Below are 17,348 nucleotides of genomic sequence, written 5' to 3' on the forward strand. Positions count from 1 at the left end.
GGGAGAGTTTATCCCAAAGACACTTGTGGTAATAAGTGTCAGTGCACGTAGCGGGGAGTACCAGAGATGTGTATTTATTTACTTTGTCTCTGGACTGAGATTGCTGGGTTTCCATAGTCATAAATAGGTAGTTGTGCAAATCTGGAAAGAAATCTTACCAGTCTCACACCACGTGGGTTTTTTGGGGGGGGAGGGGCAAAGCTGATTGGCTGAAACATAGCTGCCTGTGAGTTGTCTCATGTGACTAAAATATTATTTAAATGCCATTTAAGTGTTTTAGACAGACACTAATGAAATGTATCTCTATAATAGACTCATCTATTTAAAATATATATGTTTATATATGTATATATTTTGACATACATGCATGTGTTTTGTGTGTGTGTGTGTGTGTGTGTGTGTCTGTGTGTCTGTGTGTGTCTGTGTTCCCAATGGATGACTATTACACAGGCCTCACATGACATCCTAGATACTCTGATAGCAGACTTCAGGTGGGGAAGGGAAGTACTATGGAAATACCAACACCTAAACGATCTCGGTGTAGGTGGGCCCTAAAATCCTATATCCCACCTGAAACTGGACTGTCCTCTTTTGGGGATATGAGTATGGCGTTTCAGAACTACCCACCGTTGATATAACCATCACTTTAGCACTTATTGTATTTTTACAAGGTCTCCGAAAGCATTATCTTCTGTGTCCCATTTTGTAATCGTGTAAATACTTTTTTTTATAGCTTAAAAATCCTTTATCCCAGTTATTGAATATAAATTACAGAACACTTATGGGATTATAGGACACAGTTATGTCCAGTAGTCGTGAATAGAATCTTTATTGATTATTATTTAAAGGTGGCGGTGTGCCCTGCTAGCAATTTTCAAATACGTATCTCAGGAAGGTCCCATTGTCTGTGCAAACCTTCGTGGCCTCAGGAGCAGCTTGGGTGGCGCAGCACCGGCGATATGATGCCTCAGTGTAGCTCTTCTCATGTTCAGCTCTAGCCCTTCGGGGGCTCTTGGAGCTCCCAGGCTCTCCTGTTCCCGGTTGATCACGTGTTAGAATCCATGAGGATACTGAGTAATCCCTGCCCTAGCTTTCTAGTCCCTGTGATTCCTTCAGGCATCGGGAGAATTAATCACCGTAGATGCAGCAGTGAGTGAATGATCCAGACAGTTCATCCGAGGATATAAACTGGTCCTTCCCACCTACTTCATCTGGACAAAGCCTGATTCTGACCAGCTCTTGTCATGGGAAACTAGTTTCTCTCTTCTGGGCATGGTTTTTATTCTGAAACATATATTCTGAATGTATAAGAAAGTACTTAGACATTTATGTATGCGGGATTTGTTATAAAATATTATAAACAACATGGAAGCACAGACGTATGAAGAAATAACTAAAGGATGGTAAATCCACACAGATGGATGTGAGACGTTCAGTATTTTGACAAAACGTACTAATACAGTTGTAAAATGCTCTTAATAAAATGATGCACAAAACATCTGGGTATAATATTGAACATACAGTATTATCTCAATATAGTAAAACATGTGTGAAGAAAAATCTGTTCCTGTTAGCAGTTCTTTGCTGTAGGATAATTTGATTCACTTGTGTTTCTGTATTTCCCAAAAACTCTACATCACGGGTCCTCAGGTAGGTGGTTTTTCCCCCTGAGGAGGCGTTTGGCAGTATTTGGTGACAGTCTGGATGCCACACCTTAAGGGAGGTCACTGCTGGCCTGTCACGGGTGGAGGCCAGGGATGCTGCTTAACAGCCTGCAACGCTCCACAGAGCCATCCCCCCCCCGCCCCCGCCCAAGACAGCAAAGAATTATCTGCTCGAAGCGTCAGTGATGGCGAGGGTCAGAAACTGTGCTCTCCATTAAACGTGTATCTCATTTAACATCAGGAAAAATAGGACGTTAAAACCACAAGGAAAAGGCTTAAATCACAGGATACAGAAATCACATTTCCTTATGCAGACCACATTTTGGGGAAAACTGTCAAATATTATTTCTTTTAATATAAGAAATTGGAAAAGGTGCAGAACTAACTCTGATTGTCACTATAATTCACGGTGTAAGCTCTGGAGCGTGAGCTTTGCCCAGTGGGACCCTCGGGCTTGGTGTCAGTCATCTGAACCTGAATTTCTCCAGTCGTGGGCATTTCCTGAGTTGTTTTCTAAATCCCCAGTTGGCTTATTCTGGAACTAAATTGAAGCCTGAGATCAACCAATAGTCACTAAAGCTTTTTGAGACAAAAGAAATTGCGCCTGAATGAACACTTTATGTGAAAATACTTTGATCTCTCATCCTGGCAACATTCCTAAGATTTAATGCGGTGAAACCATTTTCAGAAAAATAAAAGCCTAGTGATATGAGAGCACAAAGAAAAATATCTAAAAATAGCTAATAGGGGAAGGACTTTGCTTCTGTGCCATGTCAGATGGCCAGCTGTCCGTGATACCCTTGACATGACAAAAAGCCAGGTCATGTTGTACACTATGGTTACAGATTTTTTATAGCTCTGATCCCAGAAGAAGCCAATGTGATCAAATGTGATCATGTTGTTCTGAAGGACGTTCAGTTAAGTTGTCGAGGTTCGCTTTTACCATCGCGTTGTTTTCTCTATATGCCCACGTACTTCCTGCTAACCCGTACAGTGTTGACTATTTCAAACACCCCGTGTCGTGGCAGGCGTGATGCTGTCATGTTATCAGGCCTCAGTGTCAGGTCCACTCCTGTGCCAGCCTTTCCGCAGCCCAGAGTCACCATTGTAGTACAAACCTTCCCGCACCTTTCTGGATGGGGCCGTGGTAGCTGTACCACTTCAGAAAGTCTGAGGGGACAGCAGAAGTACTTGTCTTCTGGCATTAACCACAGTCATTAATGTTGGCTTTGAACTCTGCATCTCACATCTGACATTTGGGGAGGGTTGCAGTGTGGACATCACTTTGAAAAATGTGATGAGGGGTCCGTAGCTCTTTCTACAAAAAAAAAAACAGAAAAACTATAGGACTTTGTCAGCAGTCATGACAACTTGTCCGGTAGTTATGCTGACCGGACACTAAAGGGATGACCAACCTCAGTCCTTCCGACTGGCAAACATGCTTTAGCACCTGCTTCTTGCCAAGAGTGGGCTGGTGCTTTACATTTTTGTAACTCATCCCCGCACCACCCTTACCAGACAGGTAGGTGTTCTTTTTCCGACTTTAGTACAAGCCTCTGAGGTTTAGACCATCTCTTTCTCTAGCCTCATGCAGCTATTAGATGGTGAAGCCAGACTTCAAGTTCAGGTCTGCATCTCCAGAGCCATCACCGGGTGCCAGAGTCTGGCTTTGCCTGTGTTTCAGGAGAATCCCAACCCTCTCCATGCTTGAAATGGAAGACAGCCACCTTCCCCACGCAGTGAGCGGTAACCTGAAAAAATGATTACATGAGTGTGCTGTGATCTTCAGCTGAAGTTTGAGAATTTGAGTGTAGGTACTTGATTTGAAAACCTAGTTTCCCAAGATTTGTATCATGCTGTAATTTTTTTAAAAGTGAGATTTTAAGATGAGACGAAACAATCAGTATTTGTCTAATTTAGTGCAGAACCTGTCAGCGTGTTTTGCCCTAAAATGCCCCCTCTCTTGTTATAACCCTATCTCAACATAAATAAAAGACCGACAGACGTGTCTTCTGTGGTTTTTCTTTTCTTCTTTCCTTTGAGGGTGAGAGATGGGGGTGAAAAAGGTGGTAATGAGTGACTCGTCACAATAAGGAAAAAGTTTTGTAACAATTTAAAATTTTTCAATAAATCAATTAGGGAAGTACATTTATTTCTGTAATTAAAATGCTCTACGTTCCTCCCAGTACACTGGAGGGTATTAGCAAAGAGGGTAGAAGAAGACTGAAAGAATCTCTGCGTGGCCTTTTGAGTTCCCTACATTCTGAGGTTTCTGGTGGGTTAGGATGGGGGGCTGGGCACTGTTTCATCAAGGAGCATCCCGTAGTGCACTTCTCTTGCTTATGATGGTGGAAATAGCTTATTAATTTGAACAGTGAAATCGGTTCTGTTTGCATAAGAGATGATCTGTTTGAGGTGCCTTTACAAGGCTTTCAGGTAAAAACGGTGAATAAAATTGAGCCAGTCAGTTGGCTCAGCTCTGTGCACTCTCCGTTGCCCCACTTTTGTGCTTTATGGTCACATGTACTAAATATACAGTAAATGTAATGATTCTTTCCCATATCAAAGTTTGAAACTTCAGGCAAGATTTAATTAGGTGCACATTTTTTCTCAAGCTTCCCGGTGCATTCTGATGAATTCCTTAGATGTTCAGTTGCCTGTGACTGATGTTCATAAAGTATATTTATAGCGCCTGGGCCGCTGCAGAGTCACCTGGTATGTTTCCTGCTATGGTAACTGTTCCAGTTACTGTTTTTTTTTTTTGTTTTTTTTTTTTTTTTGAGAAAAAGTTCAGGTTAAACTGATGTTCATAAAGTATATTTATAGCGCCTGGGCCGCTGCAGAGTCACCTGGTATGTTTCCTGCTATGGTAACTGTTCCAGTTACTGTTTTTTTTTTTTGAGGAGAAAGTAATTTTTAAAATTATCTCAGGGACATTTAATTGAACAGGAATCTCATGTTCAATTTACTTTGTTTGCTTGAAATCTGAAAGCCAAATATGTGGCTCTTTTCTCTTTGCCCCAATTTCCTTATTTATTATTTATTTCATATTTAATTATAGCATATATATTTTTTAAAATTAATTTTTATTGGAGTATAGTTGACTTACAATGTTGTGTTTCAGGTGTACGGTAAAGTGAATCCGTTATACACATACATAGATACACTCGTTTTTAGGTACTTTTCCCGTACAGGCCATTACAGAGCATTGATTAGAGTCCCCTGAGCTATATACAGAGGTCCTTATGAGTCATCTATTTTATACATAGTGGTGTGTACATGTCAACCCCAGTCTCCCAATTTATCCCCGCCCCCTTTCCCGCCTCCATTTACTCATGTACTAGTGCAAAATGCAGGCGTGTAATTGGAAACCGGTGGATGCTTTTATAAGCTTCTTAGCTTCACGTAATCGTGTGTTATACTGCACGTTGAAAGTATCGCGTTATGATATTTAGGTGACGTGACAACCAAAACAGTTAAATTCTTACAGTGTCGTAAATGTTGACTTGCCATGAAAATGAACACATTTACTGAAAGATATTTCTATAACGTGTTAACGGTGTATTCTCATTTGATAACTATTGTTTTTCTCTTGTTCCTTTTTTTTCTTTTTGTTTGTTTATTTTTTTATAATTTACTGCTTGCCATTGCAGGAAGTAGAGGTTTGTATTCAGCTTCTGTATTTCACATTTTATTTTTGATTTTATATGAATGTTTACATTTTAATTACTCATAGACACTCAATTCACATTATTTTTCTCCTTAGGATGATTATTTCCGCACTTGGAGTCCAGGAAAGGCCTTCGATGGGGGTAAGAATGTCATTATTTTAAAATAAATGTTTTTACATGTTTAGAGTCACTGAACTTTACACATGATATTTATTGCCTGGTTAGATTTTAAAATACTAAATAGGAGAGCTTAGATGAATGGAAAAAATTCATGCCATAATTACTTTCACTTCAGAATATTATAGTTAGAGATAAGTTACTTAGGTATTGTGATTTGTCAAGGTGTCTCTCATTTTTAGAATCATATCTGATTTGTCTGATTTAGGCCTCTGAACTTTACTGTGTCCATTCTTATTAGTTGACACAAGTCACTTCATCCAGTTCTCAGATATATTCAAGTACTTCCACTAGGAAAGAGATTTATTTTTGCAAAATTTCAAGACAAATGGCTCTGCTGTCTCATTTTCAGTAAATAAACGCTTTCCTTTAAAATGGAGCAGACTGGTAATTAGACTCAGCTGGTGTCTTAGTTAGACCCAAAAGGAAAACTCTTTGTGTTGAAAAACTGCATCCTCAGTTTGTAGTCTTGGTTGGCCCCCTTGAGACGGAGGGCAGGACGCACACACGGGACAGGAAGCCCTTCCCTGGATGCAGGAGATGCCCGATCTCAATGCAGTCATAATTATGTAAGTAAACAGATTTGTTTACCAAACTGTACACTATTAGAACCAGACTCTTCCTTTTAAAGTTTGAAACAAAAGAAATTTCTACTTTACATCGGCTATAGTAACCTTACGTAACATGGTATCCATGAAGCAGTATTATTTCTAAGTAGAAGTTGTTTTTTTAAATGAGCCATACTATGCCATTAAAGGAAGCTTTACAGTATTGTGCTGTGTTTCCTAATATTTGGGATGAACGCTACCTCAGCCAGCTGAGGGACCAGCTGGGATAGACGAGCATTGTGGTCAACATAGACATTAACCTTCAGTCAGAAACAGCCATTCACATCTTGCCCCTCCTGTAACATTACTTTCTTCGTTCCTTACTTCACGTGATTTCACTGTTATTATCCAGTGTGTTAATTTGTGGGATTTACATAAAAATGATTTGGATTTGGTTACTGTAAGTCAAGCGAAAGGCACTAAAAGACAGGCAGTGAAAAAAACACAGGCAAATACGCTTCACATCATTACACTTTGCAGATATTGTGTTTACAGATTGAAGGTTTGTGGCAACCCTGCATTCAGCAAGTCTGTTGGTGCCAGTTTTCCAACAACATTTGCTCACTTCCTGTCTTGTGTCACATTTTGGTCATTCTCACCTTATTTCGAACTTTTTCATTATTGTTGTATTTATTATGGTGATCTGTGATCAGGGATCTTTGGTGTTACTATTGTAATTGTTTTGAGGCGTCAGGAACTCCACCCAAATAAGACAATAAGTGTAATAAACGTTGTGTGTTTTGCCTGCTCCACGGACCAACCTTCCCTCCGCCTCTCTCCCTCTCCTCGGGCCTCCGTATTCCCTGAGGCACAGCAATACTGAAACTAGGCCAATTAATAACCTACACTGGCCTCTAAGTGTTCCAGTGAAAAGAAGAGTCACAAGTCTCTCAGTTTAAATCAAAAGCTAGAAATGATGAAGCCCAGTGAGGAAGGTATGTCATTGGTGGGACTGTAAATTGGTGCAGCCACTATGGAGAACCCTATGGAGGGTCCTCAAACATCTAAAAATAGAGCTACCATATGACCCAGCAATCCCACTCCTGGACATATATCCTGAGAAAACCATAATTCAAAAAGATACATGCACCCCAGAGTTCATTGCAGCACTATTTACGAGAGCCAAGACATGGAGGCAGCATAAATGCCCATCGACAGAGGAATGGGTAAAGAAGATGTGGTGCACACATACAACGGAATACTACTCAGCCATAAAAAGGAATGAAATAATGCCATTTGCAGCAACATGGATGGACCTAGAGATGATCATACTAAGTGAAGTAAGTCAGACAGAGAAAGACAAATAGATCGTATGATATCACTTATATGTGGAATCTAAAATAAGATACAAATGAACTTATTTACAAAACAGATATAGACTCACAGACTTAGAAAATAAACTTATGGTTACCAAAGGGAAAAGGGTTGGGGGAAGGGATAAATTCGGAGTTTGGGATTAACATATACACAGATAACCAACCAGGACCTGCTGTATAGCACAGGGAACCATACTCAGTGTCTTGTGATAACCTATAATGGAAAAGAATCTAGAAAAGAATATATATATATAATATATATACACATATATATATATTCAGCCATACATATATGGCTGAGTCACTTTTCTGTACACCTGAAACTAACACAACATTGTGAATAAACTACAGTTCAATAGAGATTAAAAAAAAAAAAGAAAAAAGCAAGCTGAGATAGGCCAAAAACAGTGAGCCAAGTTCTGAAAGCAAAGGAAAAGTTCTTGAAGGAAATTAAAAGTGGTGCTCCAGTGAACACATGAATGCTAAGAAAGCGAAACAGCCTTCTTGCTGACATGGAGAAAATTCTAGTGGCTGAATAGAAGATCAAACCAGCCACAACATTTCCTAAACCAAAGCCTCATCCAGAGCCGGGCCCCACTCTCTTCAATTCTGTAAAGGCTGAAAGAGGTAAGGAAGCTGCAGAAGAAGGGTTTCAAGCTAGCAGAGGTTGGTTCATGATGTTGAAGGAGAGAAGCTGTCTGTCTCCATAACATAAAATTGCAAAGTGAAGCAGCGAGGGGGTGATGTAGAAGCTTTAGCAAGTTATCCCGAAGATCTAGCTAAGATAATTAATGAAGGTGGCCACACTAAACAACAGATTTTCAGTGTAGACGAAACAGGCTTCTGTTATAAGAGGATGCCATCTAGGACTTTCGTAGCTAGAGACGAGAAGTCAATGCCTGGCTTCTAAGCTTCAACGGACAGGCTGAGCCTCTTGTTAGGGGCTAATGCAGCTGGTGAGTTTAAGTTGAAGCCAATGTTCATTTACCATTCTGAAAATCCCATAATTGAGAATTATGCTAACTATACTCTGCCTGTGCTCTATAAATGGCACAACAAAGCCCAGATGACAACACATCTGTTTACAGTATGCTTTACTGAATATTATAAGCCCACTGTTGAGACCTACTGCTCAAAAAAAAAAAAAAAAAAGAATCCTTTCAAAATGTTACTGCTCGTTGACAAGGCATCTGGTCACCCAAAGCTCTGATGGAGACGTACAGTGAGATTAATGTCGTTTTCATATCTGCTATGCTGACACAGCCTCTATTCTGCAGACCATGGATCAAAGAGGAACATTATGATTCGCGGGAAGAGCTTAAAATACCAACCTTGACAGGAGTTTGGAAGAACTGATTCTAACCCTCGTGGATGACTCGGAGGGGTTCAAGATTTCAGCGGAGGCAGGAACTGCAGATGTGCCGGAAACAGCAGGAGAACGAGAGTTAGGAGTGGAGCCTGAGGATGTGCCTAAACTGCTACAGTCTCAGGATCAAACTGTAATGGATGAGGAGCCGCTTCTTATGGGAGAGCAAGGAAAGTGGTTTCTTGAGATGGAATCTCCTCCGGCCGAGGCTGCTGTGAAGACTGTTGAAATGACAGCAGAGGATTAGAACGTGACATCAACTTAGTTGATAACGCAGCAGCAGGGTTTGAGAAGACTGCCTCCAATTTTGAGAGACGTTCTCCTGTGGGTAAAATGCTATCAAACAGCATTCATGCTACTGAGAAGTCATTCACGAAGGGAAGAGTCAATTGATCCGGCAAACTTCCTTGTTGTCTTATTTTTAAAAACTGCTGCAGTCACCCCAGCCTTCTGCAACCATCACCCTGATCAGTCAGCAGCCACCAACATCCAGGCAAGACCCTCCGCCAGCAGGAAGATCATAACTCACTGAAGGCTCATAGGATGGTTAGCATTTTGTAGCAAAAAAGTATTTTTAATTAGGGTACGTGCATTGTTTTTTTTAGACGTAATGCACAATTAATAGGCTACAGTATGGTGTAAACATAACTTTTATATATTTTAAATATCTTATATATAAAATATATATTTTTCTTTTTAATTTTATATTAAAAAATTCATGTGACTCACTTTATTGCAATATTTGCTTTCTTGTGTTTGTCTGCAACCGAACCCACAATCTCTGAGGTGTGCCTGCAGTGAAATGCAGACTGAGATATATGTGCATGCTTTCTTGGGAAATGAATTTTTATTGTGGAATCATGAACCTTGAAAAATTGCAGTTATCTGTGAAACGGATGTTAACCCTTAAATTTGCCATACTTGATGTAGCCAATTGCAAATAAGATGCTTTGTTTTTCTCCTTTGTGAGTGTGAATATGTGTTGCACTGCAATTTATCTCTTGTTTACAAAGAAAAAGAGGGCTTCCCTGGTGGCGCAGTGGTTGGGAGTCCGCCTACCGATGCAGGGGACGCGGGATCGTGCCCCGGTCCGGGAGGATCCCACGTGCCGCGGAGCGGCTGGGCCCGTGAGCCGTGGCCGCTGAGCCTGCGCGTCCGGAGCCTGTGCTCCGCAACGGGAGAGGCCACGGCAGTGAGAGGCCCGCGTACCGCAAAAAAAAAAAAAAAAAAAAAGAGAGAGAGATCGTTATAGAGAGGCTTCCAAATCCTGAGGTACTGGTAAGACTGATGTACTTTACTATCTGAAGAAGTTTTTAACCTAATAACTTGTCAAAATACCATATTTATCAAGCAGAGAGTAGCCAAGCATGATGATAGCTAATGTTTGTAAAGTGTCCTGTATGCAGTCACTGTTCTAAGTATTCAGTATGTGAGCTACATTAGTTCATTAATCTTCACGGTCACCCTGCCGGGTGGATGGGGAAGCTGAGGCCTGAGGCGTTGAAGGTGCTGCCAAGGTCATATTCCTACAAAGTGGCAGAGCCTGGCCTTGGGTCCAGGCAGTGTGACCCCTGCACCCCATTTCCTGATTGCTAGGAGGTACTGTCACTCGTATGGTAGCACTAAGATGAAATAATGGCCTACGAATGAAACTTTGAAGGTTGTGCTTTAAGAATAAGTATTTACTTGACTGAGCTTAGAAATATTGCTGTTAGCTTTGTTTCTGTATTTAAAATGATATTTTTTACGCTATCGGGTTTTGATTGATTGAACATATAGTTGATAAACATACATGGGAAAGTTTTGTATTCAAAAAAAAAGAAAGAAGGGGAAAATTAGTTTGAGCTGCATGTATTTTTTTCTATTTTGTTTTTTTGTGTGGAGTCAAATTCACCAACGCATTTGTAGACCATAGTGAGGAGTGAGAAAAATCATCCTGTTCTCATCTGGCTTTGAATAAGATAGATAGTGTCATCATTTGGATAGAATAGACCCTTGAAATATGTTAATTTCTAATGCTTCTTGTTCTTTCTGATGAAGGAATTTTCCATTAAGGATCATTTTCAAAATGATTGAGCTGTTGAACATAATTCAGAATACTTTTTATGAGTGTTTTAAATTTTGATATATCACATTTTTGATTGGCTTATGGACATTAGTATCATATCAATATAAATTGATTTTCCCCAGTATCTTTACTGGGGGTCTTGCATATTTCTAAAAAGGGCAAAGAAAAATTTACGTTAGCATATAACATTTTTCTGATAATGTTTGTACAATTTTTACCATATTCATTTAAAATTATATTTTACTTCCATTTCTATTATGTTCCACAAAATATGCAAAAATACTACTAATTTAAATGTTACTTAATATTCCATAATATTAATGGCATAATTTCTGAGCGCAAAACTCCTCTTTATGTATATCCATAGATGTACCCACACATACATGCACAACATGGATACATAGTTACACACTCAACAAACACACATGTTGGCACCTGCAAACTTGCCTCTAGGTAAAAATCAACTGATTGTTCACATATAGCTTATTTGCCTTCTGGTTTTGCTGTGACATTTTCCGTTTCATGTGAGTTTCTTTTTTAAATTAATCAGAACATTCCCGCTTATTTTAAACCACTAAAATAGTAAGAGTTGTGGAAAAAATATAATGGTTTTAAATGAATTAAAGTAAATCTATTTTGGTGATGGTGAACTTGCTTTGAAGTAAAAGAAAGTATACTGATGCCATAAATAAATTGCGTTTGATTTCTCTACCTAGAATTTTCTGTGCCATTACTGCTGTTCATTAGTTGACACAACATAAATTGCCTGAAAAAATAGTTTTAACTAGGACGTGCACCTTCTTGAACGTGGCATAAAAATTATGTGTTTGCCGTGAGAAACTGAAGGGGTAGTTCAGGAATGAACCTAGAGGTGCAGCCTGATCAGGATTTAAAACAATTGAATAAATGCTTCGGATAAATATGCTGTAGATTTAAAATATAGTCACTTTTTTCCTTCTCACTACATTCTTCTTGCCTTGTTTTTGGTTGGGGGTTAATTTGGGTAATAGCTAAGTTGCTGAAATTTTTAGCCTTTGTTCTTGAGAGTTGTTTAGAGAATCTACTTGTCTCGAAGTGCTGTGTCTCTAAGGATCACCTTTTATCCAAAAGTTTTTTTCTCCAGCATTTGATATCTACGACCCCCGAGATGAAAGAGATTTCAGGCTAAATGTGTTTTCTATTTTTCCCCAGTTTTACCTTCCAAACCAGCTGAGAGTCCAGCACTTGGTCCTTACTGTGTGGTGAATTACGTAAAGAAGCTGAATTTTATAGATCCGGAGATCTCAGGCAGATCAGTTCCCTGTTATTGATGTGTTTCCCCTGCTGGTGCAGATTTCCAGGGATGTGGAATTAGGGCAGGAGTGTAGCTGTGCTTCCATCAGCACCTGTGTGTCACCGCAGTTTCGCTCTGTGCTCTGTTTCCCAGCCTGGCCCTCTGTGGGAAGGGCAGCTTGACTCCTACTGGCTGGTTAAGTTGTATTTAAATTCAACAAACGTTCCTGAAGAGGTGATGTGCTAGGACACCATTCCTAAATGCCAGCCGCTCAAAATCTAGCTGCGAGAGATAAGCGTGGGCAGCTGGCTCTGTGTCTGCATGAGCCATCCTTGCCCGGCAGTGGAGAGCTGAGAAGAAGACTTAGTTGTACACTTATCCACTGCCTCTGCCTTCCCAGGAGCAGGTCTCAGAACTTACCCGATTCCCCTACTTTCTCCTACTCATTTGCAAAGCATCTCACATAATGCTTGAGGCATCCTCTGCAACCCGCCTCTGGCTGCAAAGGGAAAGCTGTGGAGGCTTAATCTGGAGCTTTTTCCCCCTCAGTGAACAGAGCTGTTGAGAATTATGGCCGTAATTATTTCTGAAATTGAAGACGACTTCTGTTTGGGAAAGCACACCCCCAAACTCATCTTTCCCTTCTTAAAATGCACCCCCATATTCTTGAAGGTGCATGTGTGTGGTGACACATGTAGGAATTGTCTCTCTCCCAGATGCCTTTAACTTTCACTTGTTCCACGAGGATAATTTTTTCATGTTCTGAGAAGATGTTGGTTGGTGGTCTGGACCACAGGCCGGGCTGCCCTGCTTCCCAGCAGAGGCTTACTGGTCCCTGATGCTATTTAGTTCACGGGCTGGGGTATTTGGGCACTTTTCTAGTAGAAAAATTGGTGTTCCCAGAATTGAAATTCAGTGGGGACAATATGCAAAGTTGATTATATGATTACAATATTTTAAAATGCTTCCAGTCACTTAAAAATGTAAATTCGGAACCATTATTTGATCTGAACCTTTATTTGATCAACACACAAGAATTGATTTCAGATTTTTTTATCACTGTGGACGGAGTACTTGTTAGGATTTTCAAGGGCTAAAAACCATGCCTCTTACATCATACGTTAGTTACATCATACACGTTGGCAACCTTGGCTTATAGAACCCTCTGGAAAACCTGCAAAAAAACCTGTGTCCAACGTAGAAACCAACAGGGCATCTTCATTTACCCTATGTCAGAGCATACAACTACACAGGACTTTTTTTTTTTTTTTTTTTTTTTTTTTTTTTGCGGTACGCGGGCCTCTCACCGCTGTGGCCTCTCCCGTCGCGGAGCACAGTTTGCGGTACGCGGGCCTCTCACTGCTGTGGCCTCTCCCGTTGCGGAGCGCAGGCTCCGGACGCGCAGGCTCAGTGGCCACGGCTCACGGGCCCAGCCGCTCCGCGGCACGTGGGATCTTCCCGGACCGGGGCACGAACCCGTGTCCCCTGCATCGGCAGGCGGACTCTCAACCACTGCGCCACCAGGGAAGCCCAACACAGGACTTTTAAGTGAGAAAAGTATTTCCTCTCCCCATCCAATTTTGATTTCTTTATACAAGAATAGTATTTATTTTGTTTTTTACCAAATCTATAAAATATAGGAAGCAAGAATCTTAGATTGTTTCATTCTATGTCAGATAGTGCCTTTTTTCTCCATAGAATAATAAAGATCTGGTCTGTGTTTTTAACTTATAAGATACAATGAAGATTAATGGTACTGCATTTGGTTCGTATGACAGTAGCCTGCATAGGTGGCAAGAAGGGAATTATATTTATTTCTTTTCAGTGACCTTAGGTGTTAGTAAATTGTGAATCAGATTTTTAGAGCGAGGGACTGATCAAATTCACTTCAAAGGTATTCTATTCTGATACATAAGAAGTAACATCTTTATCGCAAACCTTGTTAATCTAACCTAGTAATAAGTATTGTGAAGGTTGAAAAACATGAGAGATATGCAGGAAGTGATACTTAAGCAGGATCCTCCCCCGGATAAAGGAGTGGTTTTCAGTCCTACCTCACATGAGAACTACTAAGCGCCCAGTTTAAACGCAGCTGCCTGGGCTCGTTCCCTGAATGTTTGATTTAATTTCTCTGGGACAGATTTGGGGCACTTCCTGTGTGTTTGTGTGTGTGTTTTAATTTTAAAAACTGTGATAAAATATACATAAGATAAAATCTGTTTTACACATTTTTAAGTGTATAGTTCACTGTTATTAAATTCACACAGCTGTGTAATCATCACCGCCGTCCATCTCCAGAATGTTTTCATCTTCCCAGACTGAAACTTTGACCCCATTACACAGTCACTCCCCATCCCACGCCCCCAGCCCTTGGTCCCCAGCCATCTACTTTCTATCTCTATTATTTGACTCCTCTAAGGCCCTCGTGTAAGCGGAATCATGCAGGGTCTGTCCTTTTGTGACTGACGTTTCACTTAGCTTCAAGTCCTCAAGATTCACCCACGTTGTAGCACGTGTCAGAATTCCTTTCCTTTTTCAGGCTGAATAACGTTCTATTGTATTATGTATGTGCCACAGTTTGTTAATCCGTTGATCCATTCATGGACACTTGGGTTACTTCCCCACTCGGGTTATTGTGAAAATGCAGCTATGAACATTAGCATACAAATATCTGTTTGAATGTCTGCTTTCAATTCCTTTGAGTATATACCCAGTATTGGAATTGCTGGATCTTGTAGTAATTCCATGGGTAATTATTTGAAGAACCATCATACTCTTCTCCAGAGCAGCTGTATCATTTTATATTCCCACCAGCAATGCAGAAGAGTTCCAATTTCTCCACATCTTCACCAATATTTGTTATTTTGTTTTTTTAAAAACAATATCCCTCCTGATGGATATGTATATATTTCTGCTTTAAGTTCTACAGTTTATTATTTTATGCAGATACGGTTGAGAATCTCAGGGTACAAGCAGTGACATCAAAATAATTCCTCTCATTTCCTCATTCTGTTCTGCAGTACTGAGAAGTTTATGGTCAAAACAGCTATTCTTTTGAAGGCAATAAAAAATGTCAGGGAATTTTAAATAACCTCTTCGCCTTTTCAGAGCTGATGCCAGAAGCAGGTGCAAAGGAGTTTGAGAATGGATTGTGGGAATCAAGAAACCCCCAAAGACAGAAGCATAGTTTCCAGTGAACAAGCACTGCCTATGTGTCAGCCTTAAAAAGTAGATACATTCTTTACAAAGGAAACAAGTTGAGAGAAGTTGGTAAAGGTAACAAAGCTAGTAGGCATAGTTGGGTCTGAAGTCTCCTGGTAGTGGGTTTGAGTCCTTTTCTCTTTCTAGTCTTGTATGCATGTGTTCTGTTTCTCAACTCAGATGTATTTTTTACGAAGAGACATGGTAGGGATTGAAACCGCAGGATGTGTGGGCAGGGGTTGGAGGGGGGTGGTCCGAGGAGCTTAGGTTCTTTATGTCTGGGCACAGAAAGAATTCAGCCAGAGGCAGAGTGATAGGTAAGAAGTGATTTATTAGTGTAGGACGCTTGTGAGAAATGCCGGCAAGCAGTCCAGCGCTGCCCCTAGAATTTAGTGGCTACATATTTATCATCAGAGGAAAAGCGGGGAGGGAGAGAAGACCACCTTCTTCCTCATTCTTGAATAGACATAAGACCACCTTCTTCCTCATTCTTGAATAGACATCAAGCTTCCATCATCAGCTCCTCCTCCACACCAGGTGGGGGAGTTTTCTTGTCCCTACATGGTCAAGCCGGGACTGTCACGAAACTGTTTCAATTAGGAGAAGGGTGGTAACATATGCTAAAAAATGGTAAATCATCTCAGGTTTCAGTATAATGCCACCTTTTCCTTATATTTTTGTTTTTAAGGTGCACAGAGGAGCGTGTCCTAGGAAATACTAACTTACTGAGCTCACTGGGCAGGATGTGGGTTTCAGTCCACCATGGTTTTATTGTCTGGGGGCATGTCTCATGCTTCTGTTGCTTGGTTTTGTTGTTAAGCAAGCCTGCTTTCTTGGGTGATCATTAACTCACAGGGTCTCCCATACTTTTTTCTCTACTTACGATCCCCTAGTGGGCTTACCTATTTAATCACCTACTTTGTCCCTTTGCTCTGTCCCTATCAGGATGACATAGCGATAGCTAGCGATCATCCAGTATACATGGTACCCTGTTTAGAATTGCTCCACTACCAAGGAAAGGAGGTGTTTGTAACTTGTGTTCTAATTTTGGAGTAGAGGAATATAGATTTTTAAGCTCACTTATGTAATTATTATCCAACAAGTGCAAGGATTTTTGCAGTGGGTGTATTTCCATTTCTTGGGAACAATTACAGCATATCTGCAAGGCAAGAAAATGTTTTAATGACATAAGAAAGCCTTTGTGGAATACTTTCGGGGAAGTACTTTTCCTTGGAGTCTCTTGACCACGATTCTCACATCACTTCCTTACAAGCACTGGAGGAAAGAAGTACATGTGTTGGGAATTCTTGGGAATTCCCTGGCGGTCCAGTGGTTAGGATTCCGCGCTTTCACTGCCAGGCGCCTGGGTTCAATTCCTGGTCGGTCGGGGATCTCAGATCCCACATGTCGTGTGGCGCGGCCGAAATGAAGACAAAAAGTACATGTGTTCTTAGGTTATTGAAGTGTTGGCCCTGAAACTCAGAGGTGCCTGTACCCCGTCACTAACACAGCTGAGGAATGCCTGCATCTCAGGGAGCCTGGGGTCCAGCCTGGACTCAGACTTGCTGCTCAGATGTGCCAAGCAGGCATTTACTATGTGAAGGCAGCTTCTTAAGTGAAACAAACATTTTTTTTTCCTTATGTCCAATTTGGGGTCCTATATTCGTGATCAAGAGCGAATAAATTCATTCTTCTACATGAAAATTACTGGAATGTTAGAAACTAACCAATATGATACTCTTTTTAGGAGTTTTTGTTTAATGAATCACTTTTTAAATTAATGAATATCTTATTTTATTATCTTTTTTATAAATTTATTTTTATTTTATTTATTTTTGGCTGCGTTGGGTCTTCGTTGCTGCGCGCAGGCTTTCTCTAGTTGCGGCGAGCAGGGGCTACTTTTTTCTCTACTTACGATCCCCTAGTGGGCTTACCTATTTAATCACCTACTTTGTCCCTTTGCTCTGTCCCTATCAGGATGACATAGCGATAGCTAGCGATCAT

At 40.6% G+C, this 17,348-nt stretch overlaps 1 protein-coding gene across 4 annotated transcripts in view; it reads left to right on the plus strand.

Moving 5' to 3' along the window:
* Positions 1-17,348, plus strand: part of SPOCK3 (SPARC (osteonectin), cwcv and kazal like domains proteoglycan 3) — a 466,152-nt gene that overhangs the window by 142,397 nt on the left and 306,407 nt on the right. For 2 of the 4 annotated variants that reach the window (XM_024130844.2, XM_024130847.2), the window contains exon 2: positions 5,431-5,476. The exons of 1 other annotated variant lie outside the window; for it this stretch is intronic. In XM_024130844.2, coding sequence (XP_023986612.1) covers positions 5,431-5,476 — 46 coding nt within the window. Of the gene's footprint in view, positions 1-5,317; positions 5,327-5,430; positions 5,477-17,348 lie in introns of all 4 variants that reach the window. One more of the 4 variants, XM_024130846.2, reaches the window with a different exon arrangement.

Source organism: Physeter macrocephalus, chromosome 9, assembly GCF_002837175.3.
Source record: "Physeter macrocephalus isolate SW-GA chromosome 9, ASM283717v5, whole genome shotgun sequence".
Taxonomy (NCBI): Eukaryota; Metazoa; Chordata; class Mammalia; order Artiodactyla; family Physeteridae; genus Physeter; species Physeter macrocephalus.